This window comes from Capricornis sumatraensis, chromosome 4 (genome assembly GCF_032405125.1).
Source record: "Capricornis sumatraensis isolate serow.1 chromosome 4, serow.2, whole genome shotgun sequence".
In the NCBI taxonomy this organism is placed as follows: Eukaryota; Metazoa; Chordata; class Mammalia; order Artiodactyla; family Bovidae; genus Capricornis; species Capricornis sumatraensis.
This window is the reverse complement of record NC_091072.1, coordinates 53,758,803-53,783,328: the sequence shown is the minus strand read 5'-3', so window position 1 is coordinate 53,783,328 and position 24,526 is coordinate 53,758,803. Positions and strand designations below refer to the sequence as shown.

The window sequence follows — 24,526 nt, the reverse complement described above, 5'->3', positions numbered from 1 at the left end:
TCAATTTCTGGTTGGTATTTCAGAAAATGTAATGGAATTACAAGACATTTCCCTCCTCGGACCTGGTTATTCTGGAAATCATAATCCAGTGAGTATTGAAGTTTTCCCAGTTTCTCCTCTTCTTTGGGTTCTTCTTTCTCTTCACCATCAGTCAATCCGGTTTCAGCATCATCATCCTTCAGGGCCTATAAGCAAGGGAAAGGGGATGTGAATTCAAGTGAATTTTCACCGAACCCAAATGATACTGGGCCTGTGGTTAATACTTCCACGCTGTCAGAAGCAAGCACTGAGATGCGGGAATCTCCATTTGTCTGACACACATTCACATCTGCTACTGACATATTTTTAAAAATTCCATTTGTGCAAGGAATTTTCCCCCCAATCAGCAAGCAACATGGAAGCAATGGAAAAAGCCCCTCAGAATATTGCAAGCAAAAAATGTAAAGTTGTTGCAAAGAAAACATCAACTTGGCATTATATTTGACTCTGATAAAATCGCTTCTTTCTGAGGTGTGGTAAACATGCTATTAACCAGGCCAGTTTTCACATTCATGTAGTTTAAAGAGATCTACACTAAGCACCATGTAAAACACCCTTGTTACATGCAGTGGAGTAATTTATATGAAATGTGTGGCCTTTTCTTGCCTTGCTTCCTAAGAAAAAGATAGTAGACTAAGTTATTCTCAGACAAATCATAATTTCCTATGTCTTGCATATACATTTACAATGGTTATGGAAAAAGAGGAAAAAAGAAACATGCCACCAGCAAATGCATGTTTAGAGAAAAATCTACTCCAGTTCCAGTTGAAGTTTACTGTTTTATTTTTATAACAGCTCCAAAGAAAGCTAGGCTGAATTAAATTGATTTATGGGTCTATTGGATACCAAAAGGTAAAAGGAATTAAGTTTGCAATTTTGTCAAACTGAACTTTGTATAAAAACTAATTTTGTGGTAACAAGCAAAAATCATGGCATAAAATTCTCAATACTCAGTTTGGACCAGTTGAATGTTCCTTATAACCTAAAACTTAAGTATGATGTAAATGGAAATACTAGAAAGCTCATAATTTCATAAAATTCATGCATATGTTCCCTTTATTTAAAAATATATAATGTATTTTCCCAATATGTGTAAAAATTTTACTCAAAAAGTCATAGGCTGTAAAGATTATAAATAATAGAAATTCTGTTTCTAGGGGTGTGCATTCTCACTGCTTTAAAGAATTAGAAAAGATAATTAGAAATCCATAAGTAGTTATTATTCAAAGTGAAAAATGATACAGTGTTACATTTTCCTGAACACTATTGAGGCTGAAAACTTTAAAAATCTTTACAGGAACCATTTGTATTTTTTCTTCTGGGGATTTCCTGGATAACATACCCTTTGCTAATTTTTCTGCTCTGTTGTTTGCCACTTAGATATCTGTAGAGACTCAATCTTTCTGCTGTTATATATGGCAAGTATTCTCTCCTAGGTTTTGGTTATGCATTTTCATTGCCTTCTGTGTGTGTGTTACTGAAGAATCTAAAAAAATTGCAGATAAGACAGATGAGTGGTGGGCTGCTTAATATCTCTGACAATGTAAAAAAAAATTTAAACTCTTGTCAGTGATCAAATTATATCTGAGAACTCTTGTAGAACGCAAATACAAGAAGTATAACCAGGCTTCAGAAAGGCTTCAGAGTCACTAGACTACAGGTCTACCACCAGTCTCCCCCCTCTCACCCAGATTACATAGTCTTTTTTCTCTGCTCAGAGAAAGGTTTCTGTTCACTTATCCATTTATACAGAGATCTGCAGTAATGCCTCAAAATGGCAGCCTCAGTCTCCAAGCTGACAAGACTTTGCAATTTGGTTCTACTTATCTAACTCTAATTTGATCCTAAAAATCAGACTTGGCATCATCTTACTAGAACTTATTTGGGTGGAAAGATCGCAAAAAACAGAGAGCTGAACTGTAGTCAGAGATGCTTCCCATTTTGTGCTTCCTGAAAAATATCAGGAGCCTACAATGACTTTGGAAAATTGTCGTTATTACATCTGTGCAAAAACCTTTCAGAACTGGTTAGCCATACCCCATTTTATTTGGAAGTTTATACTTCATTGACTCCTTCAATAGTAAAATGCTGATTTACCAATAGCCCAAGACAGGAAAACAACATAATTATTTAAATATCAATCTTTTAGCTTAAAGGTGTTGCTAATAGAAAAATAATAGTAAACTGACAAGAAACGACTGTTGAGTTTAATTGGAGGACTTGAAGCCGTGAACCATTGCCTTTTCAAAACCTCAGCTGTGTATACGTCTTTAACACTGTGAAAAGATGTGTTCAGAAAATGGCAGTGTAGGTAATTTGCTTCCTGCAAGATTTTAATTTTTTGAATGGCAAACTATTTAATGCAAATTTTTGCCTGAAAAAAATCTTCACACTATTCCACCATAAACATAAAAAAATTCATGGATTAAAATACTTTTTCAAATTCTCTTTCAGAACTGACAATTTACATATCATATTTCAGCTCAGTGTAATTGGAAAGGGTTGAGATATTAAATCTCCTTTTCCCTAAGTGGTTTTTATCCTAATAAAAGGTGCAAGACCATCTCTGCAATTATTCTGCATGAAATAGGGCTAAATTTTTGATAATTTCTCAGTGTCACTGTTCATCTCTGATGTGATTAAGTCTATTCTTGTGCCAAAGGCTGAGCTTAAGCAAGACATTTTCTGTACCTTTATATTAAATTCAGGCCTATTAAATCAGTAGCTATTATAATATCTAAAGAGCACTTAGTCCCTACTCCCAACCCCTAACAAAATGCAGAGGAAAAGGCATGTAAGCCCAGAAGTTCTCAGAGTTTGATAAACTGTACTAGAAAAAACTGTGTTGGGAAAAAGACTTTGTTTTAAATTGCAAAAATTTAGCACATATGCTTCTGGCTTGATTCAACATTCATAAGGTGCTTAGTTGTACTTGGATAAACTGTCAGAAGGTGCTTTGTCCATGCTAAGTTAAACTGTTCAGACTTGGAATTGATAAGGCACTCCAAAAATGGAGCATAAGACACTGAATTTTCTTTCTCTGCCCATCGATTAAAACGTGAGCTTTCTAATACTATTCTCTTTACCAGTTAGGAATGTTTAAAATGAGAATCCTTTATCTTAAAGAAAATCAATTTAGTTCAGCCTTTTGATGTGTGTCAGAATGGTACACCCTCAGCTGTGGAGCCCCAGCTGCCAGGCCACTAAATGTATCTGAGCATTGACTTAGGGATGTCTAATAGGAGAGGGAACCTACCGCAAGGGACAGTCCCGAACAGTCATGAGACACAACACAGATAGGGAGGACATAGAAGGAAGAAATAAAAATTTAAATATCCACACACATTAGTAAAAACCATGGAGAAATGACCTCTCCAGACCTCTGACTTTGCAAGCTGATATTGCACCTCTGTATTTTTAGTGCTTTTAAGTTTTAGACCATTAAAAACCTTTAAATATATATACTTTGCTGTATAAAAATACTATGTATCATCACCATTTTGTTGTCATTGCAGAATATTTAAAAATTCTTCCTTGGTTATAAAATCATTGTAGAGACATAGTCATGATTATTGAGCTTTGAATTTATATGGGTTCTTATTTGGAATGAAATGGTAAAAACTTACTGATTTCTCCTAGAGCTTAGGTATCTTAGGAAAGCATATCTAACATGCCTCTTACACCTGTCTACTTTCTAGATATGAAGAGCCATGCGTTATCAGTATTGCTTTCCTCATGTTTATGTCAGTATTTTGTCTAAAATTGCTTGAAAATGTAAGTAAAGAATAATTTAACCTTGTTTATGCTATTTTGAACTTGGACGATCAGATGATCACCACGTGACATAACATCTTAAAATCTGTACATTTTGTTCTGATGCTTTATCCTTTCTTTTAAAAAAATGATAGAAATTGATTGGTTACTTTTATCTTCTTAAAAAGTAGCATAAGCTATTATTATATAACTGTTTACCAATGGGGCCTATTTTCAGTTGCTCAAATTATATTTCCTTCTGTACATTTTATTGGTCATAAGTTAAAATAAAACCTATGAAATCCTAGTAGACAAACCGATCTACTTAAAATGATTAAAAAACACCTTTTGAGTTGTTGAAATTCTAAATGCTATATTGTAATAGTAGACTGCTATAAACTATCAATGACTTCCTAGTATTTTCTTATTTGACTCATTTCTCTTCCCCTCTCATCCAAAAGACTGGGTGAGCAATGAAAAATTAACCATCAGTTCTCTGTATTTACTGTTTTTGAGATCTTGGTCATTTATCCATGTCATAACAGGGGTAATAAACACTGCTACTATGCTATAAATTACAGTCTTACATCCTACAGAACAAATTCCGCAAAGAAAAATACAAATTTATTGTCCTAGGAAGAAAGGCTGTAGTAATCATTTAACATTATTTAGTGCTTTTAACTGTTAATTCTAGCATACATGAAAACCACATTTGAATTTTATTGAAGATATGAAAATGATAGTATTATATTTCCAGTTTGTTTCATAGATACAGATGAAATTCACATGCAAATTATTCAGACCATCCATGTCCATCTAGAAGATTTTTACTACATTTCATCTCCCAAATATGTTGTCTAAAGAAATCTATCAAGTCCTGCTGGTTACACAAAATGATGAAATAAGCAAGACATGATTTAAAACTTCAGTTTCTATGTAACAAATTAGCCCAAAAGGAAAATCCTTCTTAGACATCTGTGGTTGAACATTGGTGCCTGGGCTCCTCTGGCTGTGGTTAGGTACTTTGAGAAAAACGTAACCTTTGATACTGAGCTCAGAATGAGGCTCTCTGAATGGGAATGCAAGTATTGTGTTCATTCTATAGCTCTGAAACCAAGCAAATGTTTGAAAATGAGCCTTTGTGAAATCGTTTTCAAGAGACATTACTGTGTCTTTGAGGAAAGTGTTTAAAACTCAAGCAGGGGAGAGGGATTAGTGTCCTGACTGTGTGGAGAACTATGAAAATGTACTAAAAAGGCCCTCCTTAACTAAATTATTCTTAAGGGGATACACATATTTAAGAGTATAATTAATAGTAATACTATAGGAGAATTTATAAAACTACGTATATATGTTGCTATTAGGGAATAAATAGAAATTTTGACTTATTTGAAGAGAAGCAGTGGTAACTTGAAATATTATCTTTGAAAAATCTTTACATTTACTTTTTATATGAAATAAGTGTTCTTTAGAAATATTCCAAAATGAATATGATTCCAAAAAAGAAGGGAAGGGGCACTTAATTATTATAACTATTAATAGTAGACTTTATTCTCAACCAAATCATCTAGTCTAGGAAAAATAGACAATGGTGTGAAGCAGGGGTCCCCAACCCTGGGCCACTGACCAGGCTGCAGAGCAGGAGGTGAGTGACTACTGAGCAAAGCTTCATCTGCTGCTCCAGGTCACTCACAGTACTGCCTGAACCCTCCTCATCCCCCTCATCCCCATCCACAGAAAAATTGTCCTCCATAAAACTGTCCTCTGGTGCCAGACAGGCTGGGGACCGCTGGTGTCAAGGAGCAGTCGTTAGCCTTGGGAAGATAACTCAGGCAGATGGATTTTATAACCTGCATTATGGTTCTAACTGTCCTTAAGTGGAAGAATAAGGGTTTTGCCTTAAAATTCTACCCTGTTCTTTAGCTCCAATTCATCATTCTCTTCCTTCTCTTGTATAACTCATTGTTCCTAAAGCACTCATCACTGAGCTGGATGACTGCATAGGGATGGTAGCTTTCATCATGTGTGATAAATAGCTATAAGACTCAGTATTTAATGGTGATTATGAACAGTGATAATATTAAAAAGATGCCCTGCGCAAGAGAGAGAACAGATACTCTTTATTCTGTTTCTCAAAATCTAGACCCACTTATAATGGGTTAAACAGATGTAATAAAAATATTTAGGTATCATTTCAGTATGCTGGGCCTATCAAGATGGCCCTGATGGTCATGGATGCCCTTTCTCAGTTTATATGCCTGGTGGTGGTGGTTTGGTGGTTTAGTTCCGAAGTTATCTCTGACTCTAGAGGCCCCATGGACTGTAGCCCACCAGGCTCCTCTGATCATGGGATTTCCCCAGGCAAGAATACTGGAGTGGTTTGGGATCTTCCTAACCCAGGGATTGAACCCACTTCCCTGGTGGCTCAGGTGGTAAAAAAATCTGCTTTCAGTGCAGGAGATGGAGGTTCAATCCCTGGGTCAGGAAGATTCCCCTGCAGAAGGGAATGGCTACCCACTTTAGTATTATTGCCTAGAGAATTCTATAGACTGAGAAGAACAAGTTACTTTCAAGTAGGGTGGAACTGTATATGCTTAGGAGATTGGAAAACTACTGCTTGTTTCCATTGTACCTTTGGATGTTGAGCAATGACCGAAAGGATTGCAAAACATTTCTACCACACTGGCAAGTGTCTGGATATTGTTTATGTCTTCACTTGGCAAGAAATAATAAACTGTCTCTTCTTAAATTTTTTTAAAATTTTTTTATTTATTATTTTTTTATCTTTAATTTAAATTTTATTTTTTAACTTTACAATACTGTATTGGTTTTGCCATACCTTGACATGAATCCACCACAGCTGTACATGAGTTCCCAACCCTGAACCCGCCTCCCACCACCCTCCCGATATCATCGATAAAATCATATAAGGAGAAATATGGAGTGAACACGTTACCTGATCTTTCATGGTCTTCCCCAGATCTTTCACATCTTTCATGTTAATGGCATTCTTCCCTCCCTTTTCCTTCCCCTTCTTCTTGTTTTTCTTTTTGAACAAGCATTTCTTACAGATACAAAAGCAGCAGGTCAGGACTAACAGGACCGCGACTATGGCTATGGCAATTAAGGCCCATGGTGGCACTGAAAGGAAAAAAAATGTGCAGAGACTATTAGTAATAAAGCATTTACGTAAGCAAGACCTTTAAATTCACTTGCTGGAAAGCTACTCACTCGCGCATTTGTATTCAGTGAGCTCCAGGCACACTGCTGCACGTTGCTGTACCTGTGTTTGCTCTGCCTATAGCGTCTCTATCTTTCCCTTCTCACCCTTCCAGGTGTGCCAGGTGTCACCTCCTCGCTACAGCTTTCCCTGCCCCTCCAGGCTAGATTTTTATGGATCCATTCCTTCATTTTTTCAGAGCATATCTCTGGAGTTTGGCCTTTGAATTTAAACCCTGGCTCCCCTACTTACTACTTGTGTGACCTTGGGCAAGTTCCTAACCTCTCTCTGTCTCAGTGTCTTCATCTCTAAGATCTGGTACATATATACGATGGAATATTACTCAACCGTAAAAAGGAATTAAACTGGGTCATTTGTAGAGATGTGGATGGAGCTAGAGAGTGTCATACAGAGTGAAGTAAAAGAGAAAAGCAAATGTTCGATATTAATGCAAATATGTGGAATCTAGAAAATGGTATAAATGATCTTTTTTGGAAAGCAGAAATAGAGGAACAGATGTAGAGGACAAATGGGGGAAAGGGGAGAGGTGGGAGGAACTGGAAGACTGGGATAGACTTGTATATATGATTGGTGTCATGTATGAAACAGACAACTGATAGTCTTTCTGAAGATTAAAATAAGATGTAGTGCTTGGCACATGGCAAAAACTTAATACATATTAGCTGCTGCTGTTACTTACCTATTAAACACTACAGGTTCTAGTAACATGTTCTGGGCACAGTGGAAGATGTAGACATTAGTAGTAATAATAAAAAAAAAAAAACCCAGGAAAGCAAATGTAAAATCCTAACAGTAGCGAAGGTTAGGAAGAAGGACTTGGTGGTCAGAAAGTAGATCACGGGGAGAGTTACCCATACAGGGTCCCTGGAAGCAGGGCAGTGCTTATAAAGCCAGGCTTAGATTCAGGCTTGGCTGCTTACAGGCTGTGTGACTGGCCAGACTGTTTAACTAGTATGGGTTTCTGTTTGCCTCTCCATAACGCGAAGATAATAACGGTTCCCATTCCATCTCCTTTCAAGGCTGAGTTAATAGACATAGTCTGAGAATGGCATCCAGCACATAGCAAAAATTCAATGAATAGTAGCTATTTTTTAAAAAAATTCAAGGCATGAGGTTAAGTATTATAGGTGACAGAGCTCAGAATACATGTGGGGACATAAAACATGCACATATGAAAAAGGGGGTAAACAACTGACAGGATTTAGGTAAGAAAATGGGAGAAGGAAGAGAGATTTTTTTAGATATAAAAGCATAGACCGGATTTACAGGATCTATTTAATAAAGCATATACAAATAAAGATATGCAAACTTTTTTTTCTATCACAAGTTGCCCAACTACTAAAAATAGCTCTATTTTCTCATTTGTTATCCCCTACATATGTACTTATAAAAAAATCAGTTCTCATGGAAACATGGAGGATTTCAGTTTGCCTAGAAAGTAATTATTTATCCATTGAGATTAATCAGAAGAAGTAGTAATTAGATTTGTCTGTTGTAATTAAAAAAAAAGACATTGGGTACTGAAATGGTAAGGAAAAGTGCTATTTTCTTCTAGTTACATAAACATCATTAGTATTAATGATTGTTGAACACAAGTCAGGAGTACTTCGGTAATGTAAAAACACTTAAAAATTACCTTTTCTTCAAATCGACAAAATTCACTCACTTGGCTCCTTTCACACTTAGCTTCATAGTGGAAAAGACTTACTCTGCATATTATTCTAGCTTATGAAAGACGACTAGATGTTATACCCTACGGATGTCTAAAACCATAACTGCTGAAACTGTATTTTCAGCCAAAGAAAGATTTGTGTGAAAGTTACAGATGGGCCCTTCAGTTCAGTCGCTCAGTCGTGTCCAACTCTTTGTGACCCCATGGACTGCAGCGTGCCAGGCTTCCCTGTCCATCACCAACTCCCCAAATTTATTCAAACTCATGTTCATTGAGTCAGTGATGCCATCCAGCCATCTCATCCTCAGTCGTCCCCTTTTCCTCCCGCTTTCAATCTTTCCCAGCATCAGGGTCTTTTCGCATCAGGCGGCCAAACTATTGAGTTTGAAACTATTGAGTTTCAGCTTCAGCATCAGTCTTTCCAATGAATATTCAGAACTCATTTCCTTTAGACACCCCACTCCAGTACTCTTGCCTGGAAAATCCCATGGACGGAGGAGCCTGGTAGGCAGCAGTCCATGGGGTCGCTAAGAGTCGGACAAGACTGAGCGACTCCACTTTCACTTCTCACTTTCATACATTGGAGAAGGAAATGGCAGCCCACTCCAGTGTTCTTGCCTGGAGAATCCCAGGGACGGGGGAGCTTGGTGGGCTGCCGTCCATGGGGTCGCACAGAGTCGGACACGACTAAAGTGACTTAGCAGCAGCAGCATTTCCTTTAGAATGGACTGGTTGGATCTCCTTGCAGTCCAAGGAACCCTCAAGAATCTTCTCCAACACCACAATTCAAAAGCACCAATTCTTTGGCACTCAGCTTTGTTTATAGTCCAACTCTCACATCTGTACATGACTACTGGAAAAACCACAGCTTTGACTAGATGGACCTTTGTTGGCGAAGTGTCTGCTTTTAATATGCTGTCTAAGTTGGTCATAACTTTTCTTCCAAGAAGCATGTGTCTTTTAATTTCATGGCTGCAGTCACTATCTGCAGTGATTTTGGAGCCCCCCAAAATAAAGTCTGTCACTGTTTCCATTGTTTCCCCATCTATTTGCCATGAAATGATGGGACTGGATGCCATGATCTTAGCTTTCTGAATGTTGAATTTTAAGCCAGCTTTTTCACTCTCCTCTTTTGCTTTCATCAAGAGGCTCTTTAGTTCTTCACTTTCTGCCATAAGGGTGGTGTCATCTGCATATCTGAGGTTATTGATATTTTTCCCGGCAATCTTGATTCCAGCTTGTGCTTCATCCAGCCCAGCATTTCTCATGAAACGCTGCATGTAAGTTAAATAAGCAGGGTGACAATATACAGCCTTGATGTACTCTTTTTTCCTATTTGGAACCAGTCTGTTGTTCCATGTCCAGTTCTAACTGTTGCTTCCTGACCTGCATATAGGTTTCTCAAGAGGCAGGTCAGGTGGTCTGGTATTCGTATCTCTCTAAGAATTTTCCACAGTTTGTTGTAAGACATATTTTCTTAGAGTTCTCTAAGCAATCGTATTTTTTAAAAAACATAAAACAAGCTTCTGTAACCAATGATATCATTCACAGTACTTCGTTTAAAAGCCTTTAAGTCTTTTGATCTAGTTAAAACCTTGCCATGCATGAATGAGACAGCCTATGAATTCATTACAGGCAAGACAGTGTTAATAATGACCCTTCATTTTGAACCTCGTAAATTATCCTCTTAGTCGGACTTGTGTGAGAGTCTCTCAGAGAGCTACATAAAACTCTCTTAAATTACCCAAGGCAAGAAAGAGATCATTTGACAGCCTCACAAAAAGAAAACAGCCTGTGAAAGCCCAGAACATTATTTATAAGAGTTAGAGAGGAACAGGATTACAGGAAGAAGTTTGATATATAGTAACTTGAAGGTGAATCATAACCGTTGAAAACCTTTTGGTTTTGACCTCTGGTTTTTATAGCGCTGCCGTCTTCTAGATTTGCTTTCAGCTGATCTTCTGAATAGCTTAACTTTACCTTTGAATATGCTATATTAAACATATGAAATCAGCAAAAATTTCCTCACACTATATTGGCACCTTTAGATAGAATTAAAGAGAAAGCCTTAATGCTATAATTTTGTGTACCCGTGTGAAAACTGGACTGAATAGTTAATTATAAAACACCATTTTAAATTAAAAGAAGTTATTGGAATTGAATTTTTATGTTAATATTTTTCTGTTTTGTAGAGGAACTAAATCTTGAGAATTTGGTAAGTTTAGTCAGAAATACTGTCCACAGTATTATTGCTTTGTAGTATTTATGAAAATAAGTTTCAATATTAGTGACCAAATCTCCTGAAATATATTTTGGATTACACCAAAAATTTATTGAAGATCTACTTACGGGCCAGCAACTGTGCTACAGCTTTACATATATAATCGTCACAGAAATTTTGTTCATTATTAAGCAAAGTAGTAGTGGGAGAAATTGAAATATGTTTTATATCATTATTATTTAAAATGCACATATTATAAATGTGTACAAAGGAAAAATGCTTGTCTGGCTGTGAAGCCTATTTCATAGGACATTTTACTTTTGAAAAAATGGACAAAATAAATAACAGCATAAGATGCTGCCAAGAGTGATTTCTTTAATATAAATCTAGTTTCAATCAAAAATAGGCTCATCAAAATATTGCTACTGGCAGAAAGCTATCAATTTGTTTTTATTGCTACCTAAGGATCTTTATATGGAATTTTACAACATGAATTTTAACATTTAACTTAAGGACCTTTCAGCAGAATAGAATAGACTAATGGAAAAACGTCCCATTAAAAATGTTATTTTCATCTTCTAGTTAATGAATTAATCTCACATATCATTTAACCTGAAGGTAAACTGATGTGCAAGAATTTAGTCAAAGTCAATTCTGTTTCTGATGGTTAGACTTTGTGGTACCCAGAATAATGACTCTTCAACAATGCCCACATTCTGTTCCCTGGAACCTCTGAATGTGTTACTCAACCAAAAAAAAAAAAGACTTTTCAAATGTGATCTTGAGATGGTGAGACTATCTTGGGTTATCTGGATGGACTTATACTCCTTCTAAGTGGGAAAGGGAGGCAAGAGTTTCAGAATCAGAGAGATGTGAGGGTTCTGTGCTGTTGATTTTGAAGATGGAGGAAAGGACCACAAGCCAAGGAAGGTAGCTTCTCTAGAAGCTGGAAAAGCAACAAAATGGATTCTGTCCTAGAGCACCAACCATTGTCGATGCATCCTTTCCCATGCCTTGAGCTTTCGGTTGGTTACCACGCTTGCTTCTGTATTCCAGAGCTGTGCTCCCAACTGCCTAGGAAACGTTCCTGATGAATCTTTCATTATCTTCTCAAACCAGTTCTCAGACTGTGTGGCTTTTGTCAGTGCTTCTATAATTTCCTGCCTCTTGAATATGGAACCATGTGGAAATTCTAACTTCCGTATGCAACTGATTGGAGAGTCTTGTCATTTCTATTTTGATGCATTTTATTCTATTTTTTTACATATATTTAGACTTGGAAGGCCTGATGTTACCTCCTATCTGATCTCCCTTCCCTTCAGTTATTGCTTCTCTCCATTTTATCTGTTCGTTGTTATCAAACAAAGCTTTCTTTTTAAATTTTTTATTGAAGTGTAGTTGATTTACAATGTTGTATTAGTTTCTGCTGTACAGCAGTGACTCAGTTGTACATATATGTAATATATATTCTTCATATTCTGTTTCATTATGGTTTCTTAAAGGCTGTTGAATATAATTCCCTGTGCTATACAGTAGGACCTTGTTTGTGAACAAAATTTTCTAATACATAATTTTCAATTATTTTGTGCATAGCTTTTATAGTCCTCTGTGATTTGGCCCAGTCCATCTGTACACCTTGCTTTCTCTCTGCTCTTCTATACCCACCTGTAGGCTCATCAGACTGGACAACTTAATGGGCTTTGCTCAATTTTACCCCCATGTTTTTCTAAAGCAGATTCATTCTTTTTCAAAATGGCTGTTCTTTCCCTCTTTAGTCATTTAAATAATAGTTTTTTTTCCCCAAGGCTCAATACAAGCCTCACTGAATGTTGACAGATTTTAAAATACAAATATTGCATATATTTGCTAAAATTCCCCTCTCTCACCTAGTTGGGAATAGGAACTCTGTGGTATACACTGGGTGGTTTATTAGACTGGCAGAAAAAAGATGAATGATGCAAAGATAAAAAGACAAACCTGTAAAAATGTGTAAAAGATATTTTAAAAACCCCTTCCTATACATGAAATTAACTTCTTGCTGACTTAAAGCTTAGCTCTTTGTAGATTATTCATGACACAAATATTTAATTCAAACATAATAAAAATAATTTGGAACCCATTAGAAATAAATTTTCATTAGCAAGTCTTCTGGTAGAGAAAAAAAACCCAAACTTTTTTCCCTTATCAAGACAGGCTGTTATTTTATGAGAAGTTGGCAGTTTAAAAAAGTAATTATTTAATCAAACAATTACTTACTGAGGATCTACTGTGTGTCAGACTTTTTTCTCAGGTCTGGGATACAGTGGTAAACATGGTTTCTGTAATCATGAAGCTTACTTTTGGCTTCCCAGTTGTTAAAAGTTGCTAAGTTCAGTCTTCAGAACATAATATAGTACATTTTCAGATGGAAACTGCATGGCTTAATGCACTCCTGTGGACAAATTTAGAACTCCAGGGGTACATTCATGGATGAACTCAACTAGTAAATATTCTTTCTATAACAAAAATGTAACACTCAAATTGAAAAGTCTCATTCCCCCCACCCCAGAGTTTTGGCCCTAAATAAATTTCTTAAATTATTACTTAAGGGAACCTGACATATACTTTAAAAAAGTAGACACTCCAAATATCCTTTTCTTCAATAGAACAAGAAATACTCTTTTCCTTAATACATGGTAAAATCAAAGATGAAAAAGGGTATTGCACAGAATACATTTATAAAAGAGAACATTTTAGCATTACTGATAGCAACCGTGTGTGTCAACTTCATGCCCCCAGATCATCAGACGTGCATCAGACGTGCATCATGCCTCAGACTTATGGTATGAGCAGTTGGTGAAAAGGGGTTTTTCTAATTTACATGGAAGGCCCTTATGGCTGAGAGGTGGCCTGCTTAAGCTCTCCTAAATTCTGAGCTCTCACCGCCAAAGAGATTTTTTTTTTGCCTTCTCTAAAATACCTGACTCAGTACTTTCTACTTAATGGTGCTCAGTACTATATGCTTAAGGGTGCTCAGTAAATGAAACCCACATCCCTATGCTCCTTCTTTTTCTTAGGATTTTTTCTGTATTGAAGTATAATTGGTTTACAATATCATGTCAGTTTCAGGTGTACAGCAAAGTGATTCAGATATATATATATATGTGTGTATGTGTATACGTATATATATATATATATATATCTTTTTTCAATTATTTTTCATTACAGGTTATTACATGATATTGAATATAATTCCATGTAAGACCAAGGTTTTAATCTCAAATTTTATTTCCTTTTGTTCTGTCTGTTATAAAAACAAACAAAAGCAAAAGCAAAAAAAAAAAAAAAAACCAACAACAAGAAACAAGTCCTCTACAGTATGAAAATATTTACATACATTATTTCCCCCACTTTGAACTAGAAAAAATGGTCACTACACTCTATATTCTTGAGCTCAAGCAGGAGAGAACTGGACAGTTCCTGAGGTCCCCCATACTCCCACATTTTTTTCTATAAGTCAGCTACTCAATTCCATGCCCTTGGCTCTGATTCTCTCCTTTATTTATAGTTAGCTACTGCTATCGCCTAGGCTGGCAAACTTTTGGTGGATTGGCTCATTGGTTTCAAGTTTTAATCCAGGGCAAAACTTAACTGGTTTTGTCTTTCTGCCTTGATTTCACTTTCTAGGGCTGCTCTGCATTTTCTCTCCATTCCATTTCCATTCATCATATTAAGAAACAACCTTAAATACTTATCTCTTTTACAAGATGGACAATATTTTCCTCTCTGAGAAATGTAAGCTTATACATTTACATCAGTCCTTGGTATTTGAGCCAAGAGCCTCAGGATACATAGGTGATATCATTGCTATGGCCACTGTAAAAATTCAGCAATATTCTTCAGAAATTTTTACCTTTCATATATCTCTATTTGTTATATGAGTGCCTCCCCACTGCCCTAAGGTCTGTGTAATTCATTTTATGAATCATTTATATAAAACTTAATTCTTACATTTATTGAAGAATTTGCCAACTTCTAGGTTTATCCCATACAAGCCATCTTTCTATATCATAATATATTGATGTAAGATGCAGAATATCATAGAAAAATAATAACTCTGCTCCTAGTCAGCAAGAAAAATAACCTATATTTTTCAAGCTTTGCTTTTAGACTATCAGTAATTATTAAAAACATAAAAGGATAATTTTTCAAAACTTGGCAAAAAAAAGAAGCCTTGCATTTCAAAGATTTTCCTAAATTAAAAAATGCAAATGGCAAAAAGTTCTGAAAATATGTGAATTAATATACTCATTAACCACCTCTGGAGACAGAATATTAAATGCAAAATTTGAAATAGTGTATGAAGTGATTCAGAATATGACTTAAGATTAAACCCACCACTCAAAGATCAGAATGAAGAATTTCTCATTATAGCCTGAAATGGCTTCAAAGATCATCCATCTTTGGCTTCTAGGTATTAAGCTTATTTTTCTTCACTCTTTAGAATGGTGGTTGTAAGCCCCCTTTGAGTTGTATTCTCCTTTTAGAATATGACTGAAGCTTTGAATTCTTGATGGGAAAGTATGTATATGTATGTTTTAAAATTTCCACACAATTGGGAGAGTGTGGTTCCCTTGTGGAAATCACAGTTCTCTAGATCAGCAAGACCACGGGACTCTGAATTAAAAACTCCTTTTCTAGAGCATCAGAATAAAACTCAAGATTAGTGAGTTAGGGAGAATATATTCTTTATTTGGTCATTTAACCTTTTATTTCTGGTGCTAGTGGTAAAAAAAAAATCTTCCTACCAATGTAGGCATACTGCCTACCAACGTATGCCTACTTATCTGCCTACAAAATCTGCATATCAATATATGCCTACCATCTGCTTACCAATGTATGCATACAATACTTTGGCCACCTGTTGCAAAGAACTGATTCATTGGAAAAGACCCTGATGCTGGGAAAGATTGAAGGCAGGAAGAGAAGGGGACAACAGAGGATGAGATGGTTGGATGGCATCACCGACTTGACGGACATGATTTTAAGTAAGCTCTGGGAGTTGGTGATGGACAGGGAAGCCTGGCGTGCTGCAGTCCATGGGGTCACAAAGAGTCAGACATGACTGAGCGACTGAATTGACTGACCAACGTAGATGTGGGCTAAGGGAATGGCAACCTGTTTCAGTAGTCTTGGCTGGGAAATCCCATGCACAGAGGAGCCTGGTGGGCTACAGTCCATGGGGTCACAAAGTGTTGGACACGACTGAGCACAACATTTCAGTTATTTCTTCTTGGCAACCTGCTGTGTGCTTATAAATGCTGGAAGTGGTGGGGGAAACAAAACACAGAGAATATGGGCCCCTTTCTCCAGGAGCTTATGAAAACTAGCTCCCAGGAAAGAACTATACGAGACAGGAGGCAATACCGAGTTAAATACAGGAACTCACTGCATGAGATGGGCTCTGTAGGTGGCAGGTTAGAGAAGGGTAAGATGAAAGTCCTAGAGTTCAAGGACGGCTTCATCAGGGAGGTGAGTTACACGGTGAATGTCACACAGTGAAAACAGCATTTGGGGAATTCCAGTTTTTTCCTTCCCTCTCTGCCTCCTGACTCCCTACCTTCCTATCTGTCTCCCTCCTTCTCTTTGTTCTTTTCTTCTTCCTTTCCTTTGAGTCTTAGACTCCTTTTAATCAAACTTATTACCCAGTGACTATCTTGGTAAACAAAACTTTCACAAAGACACAGACGTAAATCTATGTTTAGATTTTTAAAAATCATAGTAAATGGAAAGACATTTCCTTGAAGTAAACACAAATAACCTTCAGAATTGCCTGTGCTAGAACACATTTCACATTTCCTCTAACATAGTTCTGTTTAGCTTTTCAGTATGAAGCCCTGACAAGAGCAAACTGGGAAATGTGTCTGTATAAATATGCGGTAAAAACGATCCAAGTCACCGACTGGAGTCAGCTGTGCTGTGATTAGTCTCTCAGTTGAGACCGACTCTTTGTGACCTCGTGGACTGTAACCTGCTAGGCTCCTCTGTCCATGGGGACTCTCCAGGCAAGAATACTGGAGTGGGTTGCCATGTCCTCCTTAGGGGGATCTTTCCAACCCAGGGATCGAACCTAGGTCTCCCACTTTGCAGGTGGATTCTTTACCATCTGAGCCACCAGGGAAGCCAGGAGCCAACTAATGGTGACTTTTTGAGGGGGATGTATTGTGTAAAAAATAACGTCAAAGAGAGGCTCATTCAATCATTCATTCATCCACTTGATGTCTATTCAATGCAGTAATTCTCAACCCATTGGAGGAACAGTGAAGAAGTTTGAAATAATTTACTTAATCAACTTACAGTCCAGTTGGGCAGATTTGATTAATAGAAGTGAAGCAATTGTGAACAACATCAGCATGTTAAATACCAAATTAAATGGTGCCTTTTGTTAGATTCTAATTTTATATGGTCACAGCAATCTTATTCAACTTGTCTAATGAGCACTAGCTTAAAATTGCTTTTAAAAACTTTAAAACTTAATAAAATAGGAAATCAGTTTCTTTGTTCATATATGCTAAAAAACTTAACACAAAATAAGACTTCAGTAAAATACATTGCTTTGATAGACAGGAAATCACAACCTACACATGGATGATTTTTTTTTTTTTTTTACCAGAATCTCTATTCGTTGATTTAAAATGCACTGTGCTACTGAACAAATTCAGTCCCTGCTGACAACTGATTAAGGTCATGGATATTCTTGCTTTAGCAAGGCTCGGTCATTACCAAAAGTTAGTTGACTCAAGGCCATTTTGTCTGCGCAGATATTAATCAAATAACTAACTTTATAAAATGTCTGCAATAATTGTCAGCTATCAATGATAAGGCCAAGTCATCCATATCTTCCTGATATTGGACTGTCTGAAATTTGACATGGAAAATGATGTTGGGTCTTTAGGCAGAGATAAGCCCCCTGCACAACTTTCAGGGGATTTAGATAAGGCTCCAGAGTCAGCTCAGGAGCTTGCTGTCTGCTGGCTCCAGGGAGAAGTGTATTGGTAAACATGGAGGGTTGCCAGGTAAGTTGGCAGATGTGAAAGCAATTCATGGGCTAATCAGTGCTGAAGCCCTTGGAAGTTCGTAACATTTTTCAATCATGCTGTGGACAACACAATTTCCTGGTTAAAGGGAAATCCATTTATCTTGTAACACTTGCAGCATATTTTTCTTGAGTTTTGATTTCTAAGTTCAAAACTAATAAAGAATTATGTCTCAGATTGTTCTTCCCCTAGTAGAAGCTAACTTTTTTCTTGACCTTCGTACATAAAGGCTTCAAAATAAGCATCTCTTGGATTTCAGTCCAGTTAGTATTTGATTTTATTTTGATGCTTTGAATTAGGTCAACCATGTCTTTAATCTGTTTTCTGTCTTTGGCAAAGATGGCCAAGAAAAAAGACTATTCCAAGAATTGAATATGGCACCTGTTGTTAACTTTGGGATAATTCAATAGTTGAGAGTCTATTTGTTTCTTTACTCAGCAATTTAATATTATTAGGATGAAATACAATTATGATAAAATATGGGCAGATATGTTCCCTGCTTCCCTATGCTCTTTTACAACAGAAGAAACAAACAAAAAGGACAGTTGCCTTTATTATCTGCTTTTTGGAAGGATCCCCTCCTCCCCCATACTTCCTGTTTAGTATTCTAGGAGCGAACATTGCATTTTTAGAATTCTCTGTAACTTGGAGAGATTTGATTGTACTGACAGGAGAACCGTGTGGTTGCCATGCATGAGCGAAGAAGGGCAGGACTTTCGAGTCTTTCCAGTCATGAAAGGAGAGTCAGGTTCATTAATTTCATTACTATACAAAGTGACAGGTAGACAACAGTGAAAAGAAAGCCGCTTGCTTGTCTAGCTCTCCACAGGACATTTTTTCCTTGATGATCCAACGGATGGCTGCTGCTGCAGACCACACTTATTAATTTTCCTCTCCAACTGTTGTTTTCTCTGTTTGTCTCAATCTATTTCTCCCCATGGCAGTTTTATCTGTCCAATTCTCAATTTGTAGCATTATCTTTTTGTTTCTTGGTTCTTGGATGTGAACTTCCATTTTCAGCTTACAGCTCCCGTGATCCTTGATCTCCTCTTTCTGGCTTTTGACAGGGTTTCCCTATGCTGGTCAGTCGTGTATACGGTGACTTTTTACATATTTGTTTTTTTTTCCTTTTAATTATGATTTTTCTTCTGTGCAGAGCTCATGCTTTTAAGCACTGCAACAGTGAGCATGTGACCTCAAAGTCCTGCACAGATCTTGGTTTTTGTAGTTCCTGACAAATCTCCACTAAGAATGCAGAATTCCCTTTATGCTCCTCATTAAACTCAGTTAAACTCAGTCGTTTCTTCCTCTGAATGACGACCATTAGACTTCCTCCAAACGCCCACCACCTGAGTAACACCATGCAGGGGTGTTCACATTGTCTTTCATCCACATTCATTTATGCCTTCTGACTTGCATTATCACATCTTGAGCCGTGGTTTCTAGTATCTTTGTTATTTGTCTCTTCAACATGAAGATGCCATATGAAGAGGGATACTATTATCTTCCTTTCCTTTGCCTTCTATGAAGTATCAGTTAGGTTGAGTACATGGTAAGTCTTAAGAAATGCTTACTGAATAAATGAAAGTATAATCAAAGGCGGAGACAACCTTTTTCAAATACTTTTTACACATAGTGAGGGCCTGGCTCCTGGGACACCTTGTTGAAACTAAAACGCACTCTTTATTTATTTATTCAGTTTTCTTTATTTATTATTATTATTTTTTTACTTTATAATATTGTGGTGGTTTTTGCCATATATTGACATGAATCTGCCGCGGGTGTACATGTGTTTCCCATCCTGAACCCCCTCCCACCTCCCTCCTTATCCCATCCCTCTGGGTCATCCCAGTGCACCAGCCCCGAGCACCCTGTATCATGCATCGAACCTGGACTGGTGATTCGTGTTACATATGATAATATACATGTTTCAATGCCATTCTCCCAAATCATCCCACCCTCGCCCTCTCCCACAGAGTCCAAAAGACTGTTCTATACATCTCTGTCTCTTTTGCTGTCTTGCATACAGGGTTATTGTTACCATCTTTCTAAATTCCATATATATGTGTAAAATGCACAATTTTAAAAAGATTACAGATTAAATCCTGTTAAGACTTCAAAGACATATCAGCTTTTCTAGATTATTTAGAAAATCTGTGCAAGCATCCTTTATTATTTTATTCTAGGCTGACTATGGAAAAAGCAGCAAACTGGCTCATTTTTTCCTGTCAATTATTTTTTCTAAATAATTTTTATGTTGTATATCCCCTTCAAAGTTTCTCTTAAAATTGTACTAGTGATGCGGATGTGGTTTTCCTTTTCTTATATCCAGTCTCTGCAGTATCTCCTCATTCAACCTCTCATTTATAAAGTTCTTGCATTTTGTGACACTTTCACATTACCTCAACTGATTTGACCCTAAAAGCCGAATTGTAGAGTAGCTAAAGTAGACACTGTAAGCAGAGCTCCATTTTATAGATCAGAACACTGAGGATTTGGACTATGGTTTCTGTAATGTGATTTCTTTTAGAGTGGGATAATACTTAAGTCATTGGGGTTTAATTTCCATGCTCTTATATATTCTGGCATTCTATATAAAAATGAGCAAATATTCACTAAACTGCTAAGAAGAGTTTAGTTTTGTGAACATATTTATATGTTACTGTCTGGCTTCTTTCAACTGAAATAATTTTTAATTGTTTATACCAAATCAATGAAAATCATGTGTCAGAAGATACTGATAATAATTATAATAACTGGGCAATATCAGATATAACAAAGATCATGCCATTTAAATTACCAAATCAATTTCATCAAGTTATTTAGACTTCCTGAATTTCAGTTTCTCTATCTGTAACAAGGAAGCTGGGTGAAGCAAGGAAATAAGTATATAAACTCTGATTTGTGATATGTACATTTATGACATGCAGAGTACTTAGAATGGTAAATGATATGAAAGAAAGTTTAAAATGTCAGTTAGTATTATTTGCCAGCAATTCCTATTAAATTTCACAACTTAAATGCTTAAAACTTGGCTGAGAAAACAAGTTCTAACATTTAGGTTAGATAAAAGATGAAAACCAAGTAATTTTGTATGCATTATACAATCCCAGTATACTCAATGTTTTCTGCCTTAACACTGTATTAGAATGTCAGGGTAACATTCTAAAATCAAGATTGCTGTCAAAAAACTGAAAGGCAAAGCATTTTGGTAGTGATCAAGCTATTCGTGGGTAAATAATAGAATGCATAAATCATACTCTGGGGGAGAATAAATAATAGTCCCTCAGAATTGCAGTGGCCAACAAATGGTTATGCTATTCAAATATTGCAAGCAGCGTTAGGATAATATTAAATTTGTATTAATGGAAATAAACATGTACTACTTTGCATTTTCAATAATTTGTCAATCCGGCCAACGCTTCGTGAGATAAATGTTTTAATACAGCAGTAAAGAAATCAGTGGAAGAATTTTTTACTCTTTCTACTGGCAGAATGGTAGATTTTGCTTGAACTCACTCCCCATTCTATAGTGCTTGTGCATTAATAACAACTTGCTCTTGAATGCTGTTTTCTTTCTCCTTAAAAATTAGCCAAGTATTGTAAGTGATTGAAAAGCTATCTTGAATTCAGCATTATGTTCAGTAATTATTTACATACACATTTAAATTATAATGATCAATTTCTATCAAGAACAAACTTTGATCTTACACCATTTGTTTCCACTGAATAATTTATAAAACATTTGGGTTTATTATTTCATTTAGGCAATATTATCCTCATTCGTAGATGGTAAATCTGAAGTACCCCAAATAATATGACTGTCCTAAGATTTTGGGAAAAAAACCATGACCCAGTCTCAAGCTCAGTCTTTTGAACATTGAGCTGTTTGTACTAATCCAGTTGATAATTCTTATTTCAAATCAATCAACAATGTTAGGATTTAAACCTACTTAGGATCATAATTTTTGGTCCTTTATTATTTAAATCATTCTAATGTCATATTCATTTATAGAAAACCTTTATTTTCTTCTGGTTTTGCTCATTATTTTCAAGAAAATAAAGTTAGGAGCCTATAGTTTTCTTTTGATGACTTTGACTAGAATTGAAAATTAGCTGACATTATGATTTAGTAAAATAGTGAAACAGATAGAGGATTTTCTTTAAAGATTGAAAGCTATGGAACTTAAGGGAATGGATGGCTGTGTTCCCCAGCCCCCACAGTGTTTTGCTTATGTGTAACCGTCAAAGTCAGGATCCTAGATGCGGTGCAAATATTGCAATATTAACATGTACCCTTGGAGGGTCACTAAGTCCAGATACTGCCTGGAAGAAATAGAATTATCATCTTACTAGACTTTTATGATTCTTTGGAAAAGGATAGTAGATCCATTGCTTAACATATTGAGGCAAATGCCTTTCAAGCAATATAAATTTTATATTTGAAGTTCATCTTAATTTCAAATGAAATTATAAAAATTGGAGAAAGCTGTGAACTGATGTGGGTAAATCTTTTTGACTAAAGGTCAAACTACTATCTCTGAAAAAGATGTTTAAATTAAATATTGATGGACAGAAAGGAAGAAAATATAGCACTGAACACAAAACAGATCATCAGAAGAAGTATCTTGAGGGGGGAAAAAAGAGAATAGAGAGTGCTATCCCCTACTGAACAAGCATCCCGCTAATCTCAGAAGGATAGCTCACTGACTTAAAAGTGGCAATTGATTGCACTAAGTCATTTCTTTAATCATTGGTCTTAGAAGTTCTGTCATGCGTTGAGACAACTAGAACAAAACCAGGAATGCATTTTATGGACATTGGACAAGGGGCAGTAAGTGACCATGTGTATGATAACTTGGGTCAGCCCCAGCTTTGAACCCAGGGATCCTAACGTCACCCTTGGTCCTTCTTGAAGCACGTGATGCTGCCTTGTGCCTTGGTTTTCTTTTTTTCCATTCTCGCTACCTCCTCTTGTGCATACAGGATAATGTGGAGGAGTCAAGAGAGGGAAGAATACAGTACAGAGTTTGGGGAAGCTATTTTGGGGTGGTATGTTCTTTGGCACTTTTTCTGATTGTCTCTGAGCAGCCATCTAAATAGTGAAATGTGGGGAAGGTGGGGAGCTTGTAAGTGGTCTGAGTTGCATGCATTTCTAGGAGAAGAGCTGAAGAGCCATCTTGGCTTCAACAGTGCAAAGGAGGCATCAAAAGCATTTTCACCTCCTGGCTCCTAAATTGTGAGAAGGGTGTCAGTTGCTTTACTTAAGGGTTGTTTGGGTGAGAATCTTAGGTAAATTGCAAAAATACAAATGTGAAAATGATTAAGATGAGCTTAAAGAAGTAGAATGTTTTGTAAAGTTTCAGTCATCTTTGTAATTGGACATGTGGCATGATTACATAATGTTTAATGTAAAAAGTGATCTTGGCTCTGATCCTCACCCCAGTCTACCCCAACCAAAACCAAAGATTTTACAACAGCAGATGTTAACACCTACGGCTGAGAAAATATTAGGGAAGAGCCATGAGGCTGGCGTCAGATGGAAGTGTTTTCCTTCAGAAAGATGAGATGGTGTTCATTTTGAGGTTCTCTAGGCAAAAGTCCAACTATGGTATAAAACAAAATAGGTTTCTTGGAAAAAATGCAAAGCATAAGGAGAAAAAGTCTTCTTAACACAACTAATCAGAATCACAATTAATATACAATAATGGAAAATAAGTTTCTGAAATGGCTGAAACATAATGATTGAGTATTTGATTGCTGTTCTAAAGCAACGCCCAAGAGTTTTACCTTTCTAGATGCAAATAGATTTGGATTAATTTTCTTCATAGAGCAGTTATTTTGGCTGCTTACATGTCAATATAATTTGATTTTTCATTAAGACAAATGTTTTTGTGTGAATTTTAATAAATGTGAAATGTAATAACTGAAACAGTAAAATCATGGAATATCAATTATGATGCTATATATTACTTCAACTCATAATGGTATACTAAAAGGTAGTTGAGGTTTAGAGTCAGAGGATACTGTGTTTTAAGCACTGTTAGTCTTTTTCTTCTTTGAGCCTCATATTTCTCTATGTGAGAAGTGGGACTAATAACACCACAGTAAAAATCGAGAAAATTCCGTGAGATACCACCATCTGACACTTGGCACACAGAGGAAGTTTAGTAAATGCTAATTCTCTTTCCCATTTTATATGAAAAGAAATATGTATCAAATTTTGTTCAAAAAATGTAATACTTTTCATTCAGAAAGTATTTCTTGGTAACATGTTTACAATGATTAGACCCAAGTAATAAAACTATATGAAACCTGCTGTGCTCCCTCTAAAGATCTGGTTCTCTTTGCCTCTTAAAAATTAAAGGAAAATAAAATTGGCCCAATGTAATTGCTACAAGTTGGAAGGAATATAGATAATTTGGAGTTAACCCAGCATCAAATAAAGAAGACATTTAAATCTTAGTCAGTGGGACTTATGAGGGAATTAAGGACCTGTTTTCTGTTTTCCATGAAGGGAGAAT

The 24,526-nt window shown here is 36.3% G+C and overlaps 1 protein-coding gene across 2 annotated transcripts in view; it reads right to left on the bottom strand.

Annotated features, from left to right (window-relative positions):
• The window catches only part of SYT1 (synaptotagmin 1), a 228,333-nt gene that overhangs the window by 163,806 nt on the left and 40,001 nt on the right, over positions 1-24,526 (bottom strand). Inside the window, exons 2-3 of one of the 2 annotated variants that reach the window (XM_068970881.1) lie at positions 6,749-6,933; positions 63-185 (exon numbers count right to left, since the gene is read on the bottom strand). In XM_068970881.1, the coding sequence (XP_068826982.1) occupies positions 63-185; positions 6,749-6,933 (308 nt within the window). The remainder of the gene's footprint in view (positions 1-62; positions 186-6,748; positions 6,934-24,526) is intronic. The other variant, XM_068970882.1, reaches the window with a different exon arrangement.